This window comes from Lissotriton vulgaris, chromosome 5, assembly GCF_964263255.1.
Source record: "Lissotriton vulgaris chromosome 5, aLisVul1.2, whole genome shotgun sequence".
NCBI classification, from domain to species: domain Eukaryota; kingdom Metazoa; phylum Chordata; class Amphibia; order Caudata; family Salamandridae; genus Lissotriton; species Lissotriton vulgaris.
Genome location: NC_141693.1, coordinates 44,594,859 through 44,609,740, shown reverse-complemented (window position 1 = coordinate 44,609,740; position 14,882 = coordinate 44,594,859). Strand labels below are relative to the sequence as shown.

General features: G+C 34.9%; 2 protein-coding genes across 2 annotated transcripts in view; both read right to left on the bottom strand.

The window, feature by feature from the left end:
• The window catches only part of LOC147710094 (erythroid membrane-associated protein-like), a 205,561-nt gene extending 204,815 nt beyond the window's left edge, over nt 1-746 (bottom strand). Inside the window, exon 1 of the mRNA XM_086919314.1 lies at nt 704-746. Coding sequence (XP_086775440.1) covers nt 704-746 — 43 coding nt within the window. The remainder of the gene's footprint in view (nt 1-703) is intronic.
• An 8,700-nt stretch (nt 747-9,446) lies between these two features.
• LOC147710093 (myelin-oligodendrocyte glycoprotein-like) overlaps nt 9,447-14,882 on the bottom strand; it is a 250,517-nt gene continuing 245,081 nt past the window's right edge. The window contains exons 6-10 of the mRNA XM_086920794.1: nt 14,581-14,601; nt 14,474-14,494; nt 10,631-10,651; nt 9,619-9,639; nt 9,447-9,532 (exon numbers count right to left, since the gene is read on the bottom strand). Of these exons, the coding sequence (XP_086776920.1) occupies nt 9,462-9,532; nt 9,619-9,639; nt 10,631-10,651; nt 14,474-14,494; nt 14,581-14,601 (155 nt within the window). The 3' untranslated portion in view covers nt 9,447-9,461. The remainder of the gene's footprint in view (nt 9,533-9,618; nt 9,640-10,630; nt 10,652-14,473; nt 14,495-14,580; nt 14,602-14,882) is intronic.

The following is a 14,882-nucleotide window of genomic DNA, read 5'->3' as shown; positions in this document are numbered from 1 at the left end:
TTTATAATAATTTTTATTAGTTTCAATTATCTCCACACTGTAAATTACAGCTCCTAGTGTTCTCCTCGTATATGCTGTAGGTGACCAGGAAGAAGGACTTGTACAACAAGCCTGATAAATGCCAAGTTTACTAGGCTATGGAAATGTTTATTTTAGATACATAGGCAATGCATTTCTAAGACAGACAGGGCTCGGACCAATTCAGATTGCAAATGGAAAATATATTCACAAAGAGGAAGTGTCTTACATAATCAAATGACAGGATTGGAAGCTTTCACAAGAAAACTGTAGAACACATAAAGTGAGGTCAATACATCTCAATTTTGTAAAGACTGGAGAGGAAAACAATATAACATTGGTGTGCTTTTCTTTTGGTATGATCTTAAGCAAGAAAACAATAAAAATGTATTTTGTATTCTTTGAACTCTCAAAAACGAATCTCAAATTTCAGTTCTGACTTCTTAAACTGTTAATATATTTCTAGGCAATATTCCAGAGTCAGAGAATCAAGGAAGAAGTATTTCAAACTTTGAGAACTTTAGACAACAAACCAGTAAAGTTCCTGATTACAATGCCACAAAAACAGTTTCCAGGCTTGAACTGGGATAGAGGATTTACTCTGTACAGTGGCAGCAAAATGCCACTGGAAGAGATCATAATTCATCCAATGCTTCTATATTAAAAGGTAAATTATAGCACTCACCTTTTTCTTTTTGGAGATTGTCTGTGTACACAAAAACATTCATTATGAACTCACTAGATTTTGTTTTGTATAAAATTCATGTATTATTGCTCAATTTAAATACATACCTCTTGCTTTAATTAAATCACCTATCAGATAAATATAGAGAAGTAAAGGTTAATATTGATTTGAGTACGTGCATTTTATTTCTACATTGCCTGATGGTGAAAGTTACCAGATTAAGGACAACTGACAGAGGGTAGTACTAACTATCTGGAATGTGTTTCCAAGTGTTCCATCTACTTTTTGGAAAATGTCTGAAATATCATATATCCATAACATATATTGTTTCGCATAGTCAAAGATAGTTTATGCATTTCAAACTGACCTATCACATTCACATTCATTATGCATAAAAAAAATATCCCTCAATCATTTTTATAATTTTTTTAAAGTATATGACATCAAGTTGCCTAGCACTATTCTGGTTAGGGTTCTTTGAAAAGTAATACGTTTATTGCAAATTACAAATGTCTTAAAAAATATCTAATATACAATATGTTGAAATCTTTCAAACCTCAAAACTATTTTGTTTAAAACCAAAGAATTATTTGGAAATTAATTCTTTTGATATGTCTGCTCAGATAGCCTATAATAGATTATGAATTTCATAATGAGCATTTCCGGGGGTTTTGAAAATGGAGTAGACGTGTCTAATTGCAGTGAAATCACTTGGTGACAATCTTGGTTTTTTCTACTGCTGTGTGGATTGGGAATTGGCTTTCTTACTGGGTAGTGCACTTCTGTTTTAGTATAAAGGAGACATAGTCTAGAACATAGCCCCCTCTGTAGAGCAAAATATAGTTCCCAACATCATAAAAAGCAAATGATGCAAGGCAGGGAGTAACAATCTTCAGACAAGATGTGTAACAGAAGTACTCTACCTTGACTGGATTTGTGCTTGCCCTTACCCTTGTTTTAATGCGATTTCACATACCTTTTTCCTTCTGGAGAGTGTCTGAAATAGCAACGACAAATGTGTTACTTGTGGAGATTCAATACAGACTGTTGCCAAATTTTAGAGGCAACCATTAAAGAGATGTTCCACGTTTGAATATTTTGACAACTGTGCTAGAGTGTAATGCTCTAAATTCAAGCAATTCACACAAATACAATTACAATGTTAAAAATTATGAGGATGAAAATGTCACAACACAATCATCATTTGACAATTTGAATTAAACAGAAGAATTGAATCTGCATTTGGAACATTACATGAAAAACAACTGTGTGACCAACTCTCAGCTGTGTAAAAACTTTGCATTGGTGCATAAAAATTACATTCATATTAACAGAAAATAAATAATGGAAAAATAATTGTAATGCTTTGCATCACTTTCATGAAGCTAAAACAGTGGTAAAGTGTGATAAATCTGAGCATTATAAGATGCTATTGAGCTAAGTTGAGCAGGAAGGAAATGCTATACTTAAAGTTGGATTGAAATGTAAATCCGGAAATACTTGGCTTCAAGTCAGCTAATAAACACAGCAGCATTATGCAATGCCCAAAGGCATAATCCAGATTAGGGTTTCAAATTATACAATCCTAGAGGTGTGTGGGTGCTAAATCATTACAAATGTCACTCAGTCTCCGGAGATGCAGCATTCTCCATGGCCTCTCCTCTGCCATAGAGTCACATCCTTCTCATGTCTCACCTCCAGGTGCAAGAAGTCAGTCAAAGTGCCAGCATGAATTAGAAATCACTTTGGACTGCAATTTATATTTGAAACACTGAGCAATTCTTCATAATAAGTACCTACTGGGAATAATAAAGCCCACAAGAAGAGGTCAGGGACACAGTGGATCTCTAACACCTGATTCATATATGAATATCACATTTAAAGCCACTAAGAATAGGAAATATAATTCAAAATATTTATAGTAAACTTCTAACCTAAACCATAAAATATGAATAGTACTAAAACAGAATATAAAAATAAATACAAAGATACAATTTTTGCGCATCAAAAACAGCAAGAAAAATTCTAAATTTTTTATTGTGTCTTCACTATCCTAACTGCCTTATGCTTTATTTATACTATCTTTGCTTAAGCATTAAATAGTAAATTGAGTCTGAGATTCTAGGCTGCTTCACCCAACATCCCTAAGTTTTATTCATAAAATAACAAGTTAGCTATTTCCTGTCATGAAAAAGAAGCATGTAGGTTAAAGGAACATAAACACTGACCAGCTGTAAGGTATTTCCCCCCTCTGTCGCGTCCAACTGAGGATTGGGCTACACACAGGATTAACATTTGCCTCTATAGCTATGTCTGGAAGGCTCTCTCTTTCTACGATATGATATCTGATATTCTATTGTACACTAATTGCATTTTTTATCTTATCCTACTTTTTATTTTGTAAGCAATTACAGGATTTTAAGATTTGAAAGCAAGAATTGAACACAACAAGAATGGCAGGACATGTACCAACTCATTTATCATAGAGATAGAATATAGTTAACATTCATAGACATTCCTGGATAGCAGGTACCTATGGTGCTGACATTTCTAGAATTCCTAAACAGCCTTATAACATCACTCATTCTATAAAGGAAATAGTAAAGATTGAAAAATGCCCAAAAATTGAATTCCTAGAGTCTGAAAGGACAACATGATTTAAAATAGAAATGTCTGAACGTGAATAGTCATAGTGTTCCTGACACATCCTCTAACACCTTTAAGCCACTGGGCTGTTCCTGACGGGCCTATTAGCTATCACTGCAGGAAGCCTGTAGGTAAATAAAAAGAGTTTTCGAAGTTGGAAAGGGATTCTGGAGCAGTAACGTTTACCTCTCGGGCTGTGCTTGGCCAGACAAACCCATTCCTTGCACCTTAGAAGAGAGTTGGTTCTACGTGTTTGTCATGATGGGTTCTCACACTGTGCATGTTTACAGTCCTATAGGTAAAGTTGTACTTTGATGATTTGAACATTACAGAGCTTGAGCTTTGGCACTGCAGAAACATTGTTACTTCACTTCTAGATATGGGTACCTTATCTCCATACAGCAGACACAGAAAGCAATGTACGACTATCCTTGTGTATTGTTAATTACTGTGAGTGTCATTGACAACTCTGCAATGGCCATCAATGCTCAATGTTGGTTATTATCTTTTCGGTGTGGGCATTTAAAGAATTAAATACTTACAACACTCTCTATGCATGTCTTAATTTATTGGGTTGATATGTGGCATAAAAGCCTCATAACTCACCAATTGAAATGGCCTTGTCTTCCCTGGTGGATGGCTGCTGTTCCTAATTGGAAAAAATCCTAATTCTTCAGTGCATCTCCTGAGTGATTGTTAAACTGAAGATAGAGTACTCTACAGCGAGGTAATTAGTTTATTTAACCTGCTCATGAGAATTTTATGATTTAAATAAATACCTCCAGAAAGTGAAGTTTGTTAAATAGAAATACCTGTCTATAAGACATATGGAGTTGTTACTCTATGTACTGAGCTATGAGTGGATTTACGTTTTGTGGACTGTGATGTCTCGCATGAATCTTCTGAGAAGAAACATTTTCTAAAAACAGCTACTCTCTAAATATGGCTAACTATGACAGGATGGCCCAATGACAGGCATGCACTAGACCAAGGTTTTCAACTATGGGAATCACTTCTAAGTCAGAGGGTAGGACAAGATTGACAGGGTGGAGCATTTGCCAGTTTATAATAATTTTTATTAGTTTCCATTATCTCCACACTGTAAATTACAGCTCCTTTTGTTCTCCTCGTATATGCTGTAGGTGACCAGGAAGAAGGTCTTGTACAACAAGCCTGATAAATGCCAAGTTTACTAGGTTATGGAAATGTTTATTTTAGATACATAGGCAATGCATTTCTAAGACAGACAGGGCTCAGACCAATTCAGATTGCAAATGGAAAATATATTCACAAAGAGGAAGTGTCTTACATAATCAAATGACAGGATTGGAAGCTTTCACAAGAAAACTGTAGAACACATAAAGGGAGGTCAATACATCTCAATTTTGTAAAGACTGGAGAGGAAAACAATATAACATTGGTGTGCTTTTCTTTTGGTATGATCTTAAGCAAGAAAACAATAAAAATTTATTTTGTATTCTTTGAACTCTCAAAAACGAATCTCAAATTTCAGTTCTGATTTCTTAAACTGTTAATATATTTCTAGGCAATATTCCAGAGTCAGAGAATCAAGGAAAAAGTATTTCAAACTTTGAGAACTTTAGACAACAAACCAGTAAAGTTCCTGATTACAATGCCACAAAACAGTTTCCAGGCTTGAACTGGGATAGAGGATTTACACTGTACAGTGGCAGCAAAATTCCACTGGAAGAGATCATAATTCATCCAATGCTTCTATATTAAAAGGTAAATTATAGCACTCACCTTTTTCTTTTTGGAGATTGTCTGTGTACACAAAAACATTCATTATCAACTCACTAGATTTTGTTTTGTATAAAATTCATTTATTAATGCTCAATTTAAATACATACCTCTTGCTTGAATTAAATCACCTATCAGATAAATATAGAGAAGTAAAGGTTAATATTGTTTTGAGTACGTGCATTTTATTCTACATTGCCTGATGGTGAAAGTTACCAGATTAAGGACAACTGACAGAGGGTAGAACTAACTATCTGGAATGTGTTTCCAAGTGTTCCATCTACTTTTTGGAAAATGTCTGAAATATCATATATCCATAACATATACTGTTTCGCATAGTCAAAGATAGTTTATGCATTTCAAACTGACCTATCACATTCACATTCATTATGCATAAAAAAAATATCCCTCAATCATTTCGATAATTTTTTTAAAGTATATGACATCAAGTTGCCTAGCACTATTCTGGTTAGGGGTCTTTGAAAAGTAATACGTTTATTGCAGATTACAAATGTTTTAAAAAATATCTAATATACAATATGTTGAAATCTTTCAAACCTCAAAACTATTTCGTTTAAAACCAAAGAATTATTTTTAAATTAATTCTTTTGATATGTCTGCTCAGATAGCCTATAATAGATTATGAATTTCATAATGAGCATTTCCGGGGGTTTTGAAAATGGAGTAGACGTTTCTAATTGCAGTGAAATCACTTGGTGACAATCTTGGTGTTTTCTACTGCTGTGTGGATTGGGAATTGGCTTTCTTACTGTGTAGTGCACTTCTGTTTTAGTATAAAGGAGACATAGTCTAGAACATAGCCCCCTCTGTAGAGCAAAATATAGTTCCCAACATCATGAAAAGCAAATGATGCAAGGCAGGGAGTAACAATCTTCAGACAAGATGTGTAACAGAAGTACTCTACCTTGACTGGATTTGTGCTTGCCCTTACCCTTGTTTTAATGCGATTTCACATACCTTTTTCCTTCTGGAGAGTGTCTGAAATAGCAACGAGAAATGAGTTACTTGTGGAGATTCAATACAGACTGTTGCCAAATTTTAGAGGCAACCATTAAAGAGATGTTCCACGTTTGAATATTTTGACAACTGTGCTAGAGTGTAATGCTCTAAATTCAAGCAATTCACACAACTATAATTACAATGTTAAAAATTATGAGGATGAAAATGTCACAACACAATCATCATTTGACAATTTGAATTAAACAGAAGAATTGAATCTGCATTTGGAACATTACATGAAAAACAACTGTGTGACCAACTCTCAGCTGTGTAAATACTTTGCATTGGTGCATAAAAATTACATTCATATTAACAGAAAATAAATAATGGAAAAATAATTTTAATGCTTTGCATCACTTTCATGAAGCAAAAACAGTGGTAAAGTGTGATAAATCTGAGCATTATAAGATGCTATTGAGCTAACTTGAGCAGGAAGGAAATGCTATACTTAAAGTTGGATTGAAATGTAAATCCTGAAATACATGGCATCAAGTCAGCTAATAAACACAGCAGCATTATGCAATGCCCAAAGGCATAATCCAGATTAGGGTTTCAAATTATACACTGCTGGAGGTGTGTGGGTGCTAAATCATTACAAATGTCACTTAGTCTCCGGAGATGCAGCATTCTCCATGGCCTCTCCTCTGCCATAGAGTCACATCCTTCTCATGTCTCACCTCCAGGTGCAAGAACTCAGTCAAAGTGCCAGCATGAATTAGAAATCACTTTGGACTGCAATTTATATTTGAAACACTGAGCAATTCTTGATAATAAGTACCTACTGGGAATAATCAAGCCCACAAGAAGAGGTCAGGGACACGGTGGATCTCTAATATGAATATCACATTTAAAGCCACTAAGAATAGGAAATATAATTCAAAATATTTATAGTAAACTTCTAACCTAAACCATAAAATATGAATAGTACTAAAACAGAATATAAAAATAAATACAAAGATACAATTTTTGCACATCAAAAACAGCAAGAAAAATTCTAACATTTTTATTGTGTCTTCACTATCCTAACTGCCTTATGCTTTATTTATACTATCTTTGCTTAAGCATTAAATAGTAAATTGAGTCTGAGATTCGAGGCTGATTCACCCAACATCCCTAAGTTTTATTCATAAAATAACAAGTTAGCTATTTCCTGTCATGAAAAAGAAGCATGTAGGTTAAAGGAACATAAACACTGACCAGCAGTAAGGTCTTTCCCCCCTCTGTCGCGTCCAACTGAGGATTGGGCTACACACGGGATTAACATTTGCCTCTATAGCTATGTCTGGAAGGCTCTCTCTTTCTACAATATGATATCTGATATTCTATTGTACACTACTTGCATTTTTTATCTTATCCTACTTTTTATTTTGTGAGCAATTACAGGATTTTAAGATTTGAAAGCAAGAATTGAACACAACAAGAATGGCAGGACATGTGCCAACTCATTTATCATAGAGATAGAATATAGTTAACATTCATAGACATTCCTGGATAGCAGGTACCTATGCTGCTGACATTTCTAGAATTCCTAAACAGCCTTATAACATCACACATTCTATAAAGGAAATAGTAAAGATTGAAAAATGCCCAAAAATGTAATTCCTAGAGTCTGAAAGGACAACATGATTTAAAATAGAAATGTCTGAACGTGAATAGTCATAGTGTTCCTGACACATCCTCTAACACCTTTAAGCCACTGGGCTGCTCCTGACGGACCTATTAGCTATCACTGCAGGAAGCCTGTAGGTAAATAGAAAGAGTTTTCGAAGTTGGAAAGGGATTCTGGAGCAGTAACGTTTACCTCTTGGGCTGTGCTTGGCCAGACAAACCCATTCCTTGCACCTTAGAAGAGAGTTGGTTCTACGTGTTTGTCATGATGGGTTCTCACACTGTGCATGTTTACAGTCCTATAGGTAAAGTTGTACTTTGATGATTTGAACATTACAGAGCTTGAGCTTTGGCACTGCAGACACATTGAGACTTCACTTCTAGATATAGGTACATTATCTCCATACAGCAGACACAGAAAGCAATGTACGACTATCCTTGTGTATTTTTAATTACTGTGAGTGTCATTGACAACTCTGCAATGGCCATCAATGCTCAATGTTGGTTATTATCTTTTCGGTGTGGGCATTTAAAGAATTAAATACTTACAACACTCTCTATGCATGTCTTAATTTATTGGGTTGATATGTGGCATAAAAGCCTCATAACTCATCAATTGAAATGGCCTTGGCTTCCCTGGTGGATGGCTGCTGTTCCTAATTGGAAAAACATCCTAATTCTTCAGTGCATCTCCTGAGTGATTGTTAAACTGAAGATAGAGTACTCTACAGCGAGGTAATTAGTTTATTTAACCTGCTCATGAGAATTTTATGATTTAAATAAATACCTCCAGAAGGTGAAGTTTGTTAAATAAAAAAACCTGTCTATAAGACATATGGAGTTGTTATTTTATGTACTGAGCTATGAGTGGATTTACGTTTTGTGGACTGTGATGTCTCGCATGAATCTTCCGAGAAGAAACATTTTCTAAATACAGCTACTCTCTAAATATGGCTAACTATGACAGGATGGCCCAATGACAGGCATGCACTAGACCAAGGTTTTCAACTATGGGAATCACTTCTAAGTCAGAGGGTAGGACAAGATTGACAGGGTGGAGCATTTGCCAGTTTATAATAATTTTTATTAGTTTCCATTATCTCCATACTGTAAATTACAGCTCCTTGTGTTCTCCTCGTATATGCTGTAGGTGACCAGGAAGAAGGTCTTGTACAACAAGCCTGATAAATGCCAAGTTTACTAGGCTATGGAAATGTTTATTTTAGATACATAGGCAATGCATTTCTAAGACAGACAGGGCTCAGACCAATTCAGATTGCAAATGGAAAATATATTCACAAAGAGGAAGTGTCTTACATAATCAAATGACAGGATTGGAAGCTTTCACAAGAAAACTGTAGAACACATAAAGTGAGGTCAATACATCTCAATTTTGTAAAGACTGGAGAGGAAAACAATATAACATTGGTGTGCTTTTCTTTTGGTATGATCTTAAGCAAGAAAACAATAAAAATGTATTTTGTATTCTTTGAACTCTCAAAAACGAATCTCAAATTTCAGTTCTGATTTCTTAAACTGTTAATATATTTCTAGGCAATATTCCAGAGTCAGAGAATCAAGGAAGAAGTATTTCAAACTTTGAGAACTTTAGACAACAAACCAGTAAAGTTCCTGATTACAATGCCACAAAAACAGTTTCCAGGCTTGAACTGGGATAGAGGATTTACACTGTACATTGGCAGCAAAATTCCACTGGAAGAGATCATAATTCATCCAATGCTTCTATATTAAAAGGTAAATTATAGCACTCACCTTTTTCTTTTTGGAGATTGTCTGTGTACACAAAAACATTCATTATGAACTCACTAGATTTTGTTTTGTATAAAATTCATTTATTATTGCTCAATTTAAATACATACCTCTTGCTTTAATTAAATCACCTATCAGATAAATATAGAGAAGTAAAGGTTAATATTGTTTTGAGTAAGTGCATTTTATTTCTACATTGCCTGATGGTGAAAGTTACCAGATTAAGGACAACTGACAGAGGATAGTACTAACTATCTGGAATGTGTTTCCAAGTGTTCCAACTACTTTTTGGAAAATGTCTGAAATATCATATATCCATAACATATATTGTTTCGCATAGTCATACATAGTTTATGCATTTCAAACTGACCTATCACATTCACATTCATTATACATAAAAAAATATCCCTTAACACCTTAGCTGCTTTGGAACGTCCAGCTCCAGTGCTGAACGTTCCATTGCGCAGGTGCAGTTGGAACGTCCAACGGCCGACGGCAGCACTCCCGAGGTAGTGGTGCCGTCGGCCGCTGGTATAGGCGCAGCACTTAAGAGGTTAATCATTTCGATAATTTTTTTAAAGTATATGACATCAAGTTGCCTAGCACTATTCTGGTTAGGGGTCTTTGAAAAGTAATACGTTTATTGCAGATTACAAATGTCTTAAAAAATATCTGATATACAATATGTTGAAACCTTTCAAACCTCAAAACTATTTTGTTTAAAACCAAAGAATTATTTTTAAATTAATTCTTTTGATATGTCTGCTCAGATAGCCTATAATAGATTATGAATTTCATAATGAGCATTTCCGGGGGTTTTGAAAATAGAGTAGACGTGTCTAATTGCAGTGAAATCACTTGGTGACAATCTTGGTGTTTTCTACCGCTGTGTGGATTGGGAAATGGCTTTCTTACTGTGTAGTGCACTTCTGTTTTAGTGTAAAGGAGACATAGTCTAGAACATAGCCCCTCTGTAGAGCAAAATATAGTTCCCAACATCATGAAAAGCAAATGATGCAAGACAGGGAGTAACAATCTTCAGACAAGATGTGTAACAAAAGTACTGTACCTTGACTGGATTTGTGCTTCCCCTTACCCTTGTTTTAATGCGATATCACATACCTTTTTCCTTCTGGAGAGTGTCTGAAATAGCAACGACAAATGTGTTACTTGTGGAGATTCAATACAGACGGTTGCCGAATTTTAAAGGCAACCATTAAAGAGATGTTCCACGTTTGAATATTTTGACAACTGTGCTAGAGTGTAATGCTCTAAATTCAAGCAATTCACACAAATATAATGACAATGTTAAAAATTATGGGGATGAAAATGTCACAACACAATCATCATTTGACAATTTGAATTAAACAGAAGAATTGAATCTGCATTTGGAATATTACATAAAAAACAACTGTGTGACCAACTCTCAGCTGTGTAAAAACTTTGCATTGGTGCATAAAAATTACCTTCATATTAACAGGAAATAAATAATGGAAAAATAATGTTAATGCTTTGCATCACTTTCATGAAGCAAAAACAGTGGTAAAGTGTGATAAATCTGAGCATTATAAGATGCTATTGAGCTAACTTGAGCAGGAAGGAAATCCTATACTTAAAGTTGGATTGAAATGTAAATCCTGAAATACTTGGCATCAAGTCAGCTAATAAACACAGCAGCATTATGCAATGCCCAAAGGCATAAACCAGATTAGGGTTTTAAATTATACAAGCCTAGAGGTGTGTGGGTGCTAAATCATTACAAATGTCACTCAGTCTCCGGAGATGCAGCATTCTCCATGGCCTCTCCTCTGCCATAGAGTCATATCCTTCTCATGTCTCACCTCCAGGTGCAAGAACTCAGTCAAAGTGCCAGCATGAATTAGAAATCACTTTGTACTGCAATTTATATTTGAAACACTGAGCAATTCTTCATAATAGGTACCTACTGGGATTAATAAAGCACACAAGAAGAGGTCAGGGACACAGTGGATCTCTAACACCTGATTAATATATGAATATCACATTTAAAGCCACTAAGAATAGGAAATATAATTCAAAATATGTATAATAAACTTCTAACCTAAACCATAAAATATGAATAATACTAAAACAGAATATAAAAATAAATACAATAATGCAATTTTTGCACATCGAAAACAGCAAGGAACATTCTAACATTTTTATTGTGTCCTCACTATCCAAACTGCCTTATGCTTTATTTATACTATCTTTGCTTAAGCATAAAATAGTAAATTGAGTCTGAGATTCTAGGCTGATTCACCCAACATCCTTAGGATTTATTTATAAAATAACAAGTTAGCTATTTCCTGTCATGAAAAAGAAGCATGTAGGTTAAAGGAACATAAACACTGACCAGCTGTAAGGTATTTCCCCCCTCTGTCGCGTCCAACTGAGGATTGGGCTACACACGGGATTAACATTTGCCTCTATAGCTATGTCTGGAAGGCTCTCTCTTTCTACGATATGATATCTGATATTCTATTGTACACTACTTGCATTTTTTATCTTATCCTACTTTTTATTTTGTAAGCAATTACAGGATTTTAAGATTTGAAAGCAAGAATTGAACACGACAAGAATGGCAGGACATGTGCCAACTCATTTATCATAGGGATAGAATATAGTTAACATTCATAGACATTCCTGGTTAGCAGGTACCTATGGTGCTGACATTTCTAGAATTCCTAAACAGCTTTATAACATCACACATTCTATAAAGGAAATAGTAAAGATTGAAAAATGCCCAAAAGTTGAATTACTGGAGTCTGAAAGGACAACATGATTTAAAATAGAAATGTCTGAACGTGAATAGTCATAGTGTTCCTGACACATCCTCTAACACCTTTAAGCCACTGGGCTGTTACTGACGGACCTATTAGCTATCACTGCAGGAAGCCTGTGGGTAAATAAAAAGAGTTTTCAAAGTTGGAAAGAGATTCTGGAGCAGTAACGTTTACATCTCGGTCTGTGCTTAGCCAGACAAACTCATTCCTTGCACCTTAGAAGAGAGTTGGTTCTACGTGTTTGTCATGATGGGTTCTCACACTGTGCATGTTTACAGTCCTATAGGTAAAGTAGTACTTTGATGATTTGAACATTACAGAGCTTGAGCTTTGGCACTGCAGAGACATTGTTACTTCTAGATATAGGTACCTTATCTCCATACAGCAGACACAGAAAGCAATGTACGACTATCCTTGTGTATTTTTAATTACTGTGAGTGTCATGGACAACTCTGCAATGGCCATCAATGCTCAACATTGGTTAATATCTTTTCGGTGTGGGCATTTAAAGAATTAAATACTTACAACACTCTCTATGCATCTCTTAATTTATTGGGTTGATATGTGGCATAAAAGCCTCATAACTCATCAATTGTTATGGCCTTGGCTTCCCTGGTGGATTGCTTCTGTTCCTAATTAGAAAAACATCGTAATTCTTCAGTGCATCTCCTGAGTGATTGTTAAACTGAAGATAGAGTACTCTACAGCGAGGTAATTAGTTTATTTAACCTGCTCATGAGAATTTTATGATTTAAATAAATACCTCCAGAAGGTGAAGTTTGTTAAATAAAAAAACCTGTCTATAAGACATATGGAGTTGTTATTTTATGTACTGAGCTATGAGTGGATTTACGTTTTGTGGGCTGTGATGTCTCGCATGAATCTTCCGAGAAGAAACATTTTCTAAATACAGCTACTCTCTAAATATGGCTAACTATGACAGGATGGCCCAATGACAGGCATGCACTAGACCAAGGTTTTCAACTATGGGAATCACTTCTAAGTCAGAGGGTAGGACAAGATTGACAGGGTGGAGCTGCTGTTCCTAATTGGAAAAAATCCTAATTCTTCAGTGCATCTCCTGAGTGATTTTTAAACTGAAGATAGAGTACTCTACAGAGAGGTAATTAATTTATTTAACCTGCTCATGAGAATTTTTTGATTTAAATAAATACCTCCAAAAGGTGAAGTTTGTTAAATAAAAATAACTTTCTATATGATGTATGGAGTTTTTACTCTGTGTACTGAGCTATGAGTGGATTTACGTTTTGTGGACTGTGATGTCTCGCATGAATCTTCTGAGAAGATACATTTTCTAAATACAGCTACTCTCTAAATACGGCAAACTATGACAGGATGGCCCAATGACAGGCAGGCACTAGACCAAGGTTCTCAACTATGGGAATCACTTCTAAGTCGGAGGGTAGGACAATATTGACTGGGTGGAGCATTTGCCAGTTTATAATAATGTTTAATAGTTTCCATTATCTCCACACTGTAAATTACAGCTCCTTGTGTTCTCCTCGTATATGGTGTAGGTGACCAGGAGGAAGGTCTTGTACAACAAGCCTGATAAATGCCAAGTTTACTAGGTTATGGAAATTTTTATTTTAGATATATAGGCAATGCATTTCTAAGACAGACAGGGGCTCATACCAATTCAGATTGCAAATGAAAAATATGTTCACAAAGAGGAAGTGTCTTACATAATCAAAAGACAGGATTGGAAGCCTTCACAAGAAAACTGTAGAACACATAAAGGGAGGTCAATACATCTCAATTTTGTAAAGAATGGAGAGGAAAACAATATAACATTGGTGTGCTTTTCTTTTGGTATGGTCTTAAGCAAGAAAACAATAAAAATGTATTTTGTATTCTTTGAACTCTCAAAAACGACCTCAAATTTCAGTTCTGATTTCTTAAACTGTTAATATATTTCTAGGCAATATTCCAGAGTCAGATAATCAAGGAAGAAGTATTTCAAACTTTGAGAACCTTAGACAACAAACCAGTAAAGTTCCTGATTACAATGCCACAAAACCAGTTTCCAGGCTTGAACTGGGATAGAGGATTTATTCTGTACAGTGGCAGCAAAATGCCACTGGAAGAGATCATAATTCATCCAATGCTTCTATATTAAAAGGTAAATTATAGCACTCACCTTTTTCTTTTTGGAGATTGTCTGTGTACACAAAAACATTCAATATGAACTCACTAGATTTTGTTTTGTATAAAATTCATTTATTATTGCTCAATTTAAATACATACCTCTTGCTTTAATTAAATCACCTATCAGATAAATATAGAGAAGTAAAGGTTAATATTGTTTTGAGTACATGCATTTTATTTCCTCATTGCCTGATGGTGAAAGTTACCAGACTAAGGACAACTGACAGAGGGAAGTACTAACTATCTGGAATGTGTTTCCAAGTGTTCCAACTACTTTTTGGAAAATGTCTGAAATATCATTTATCCATAACATATATTGTTTCGCATAGTCAAAGATAGTTTATGCATTTCAAACTGACCTATCACATTCACATTCATTATACATAAAAAAAAATATCCCT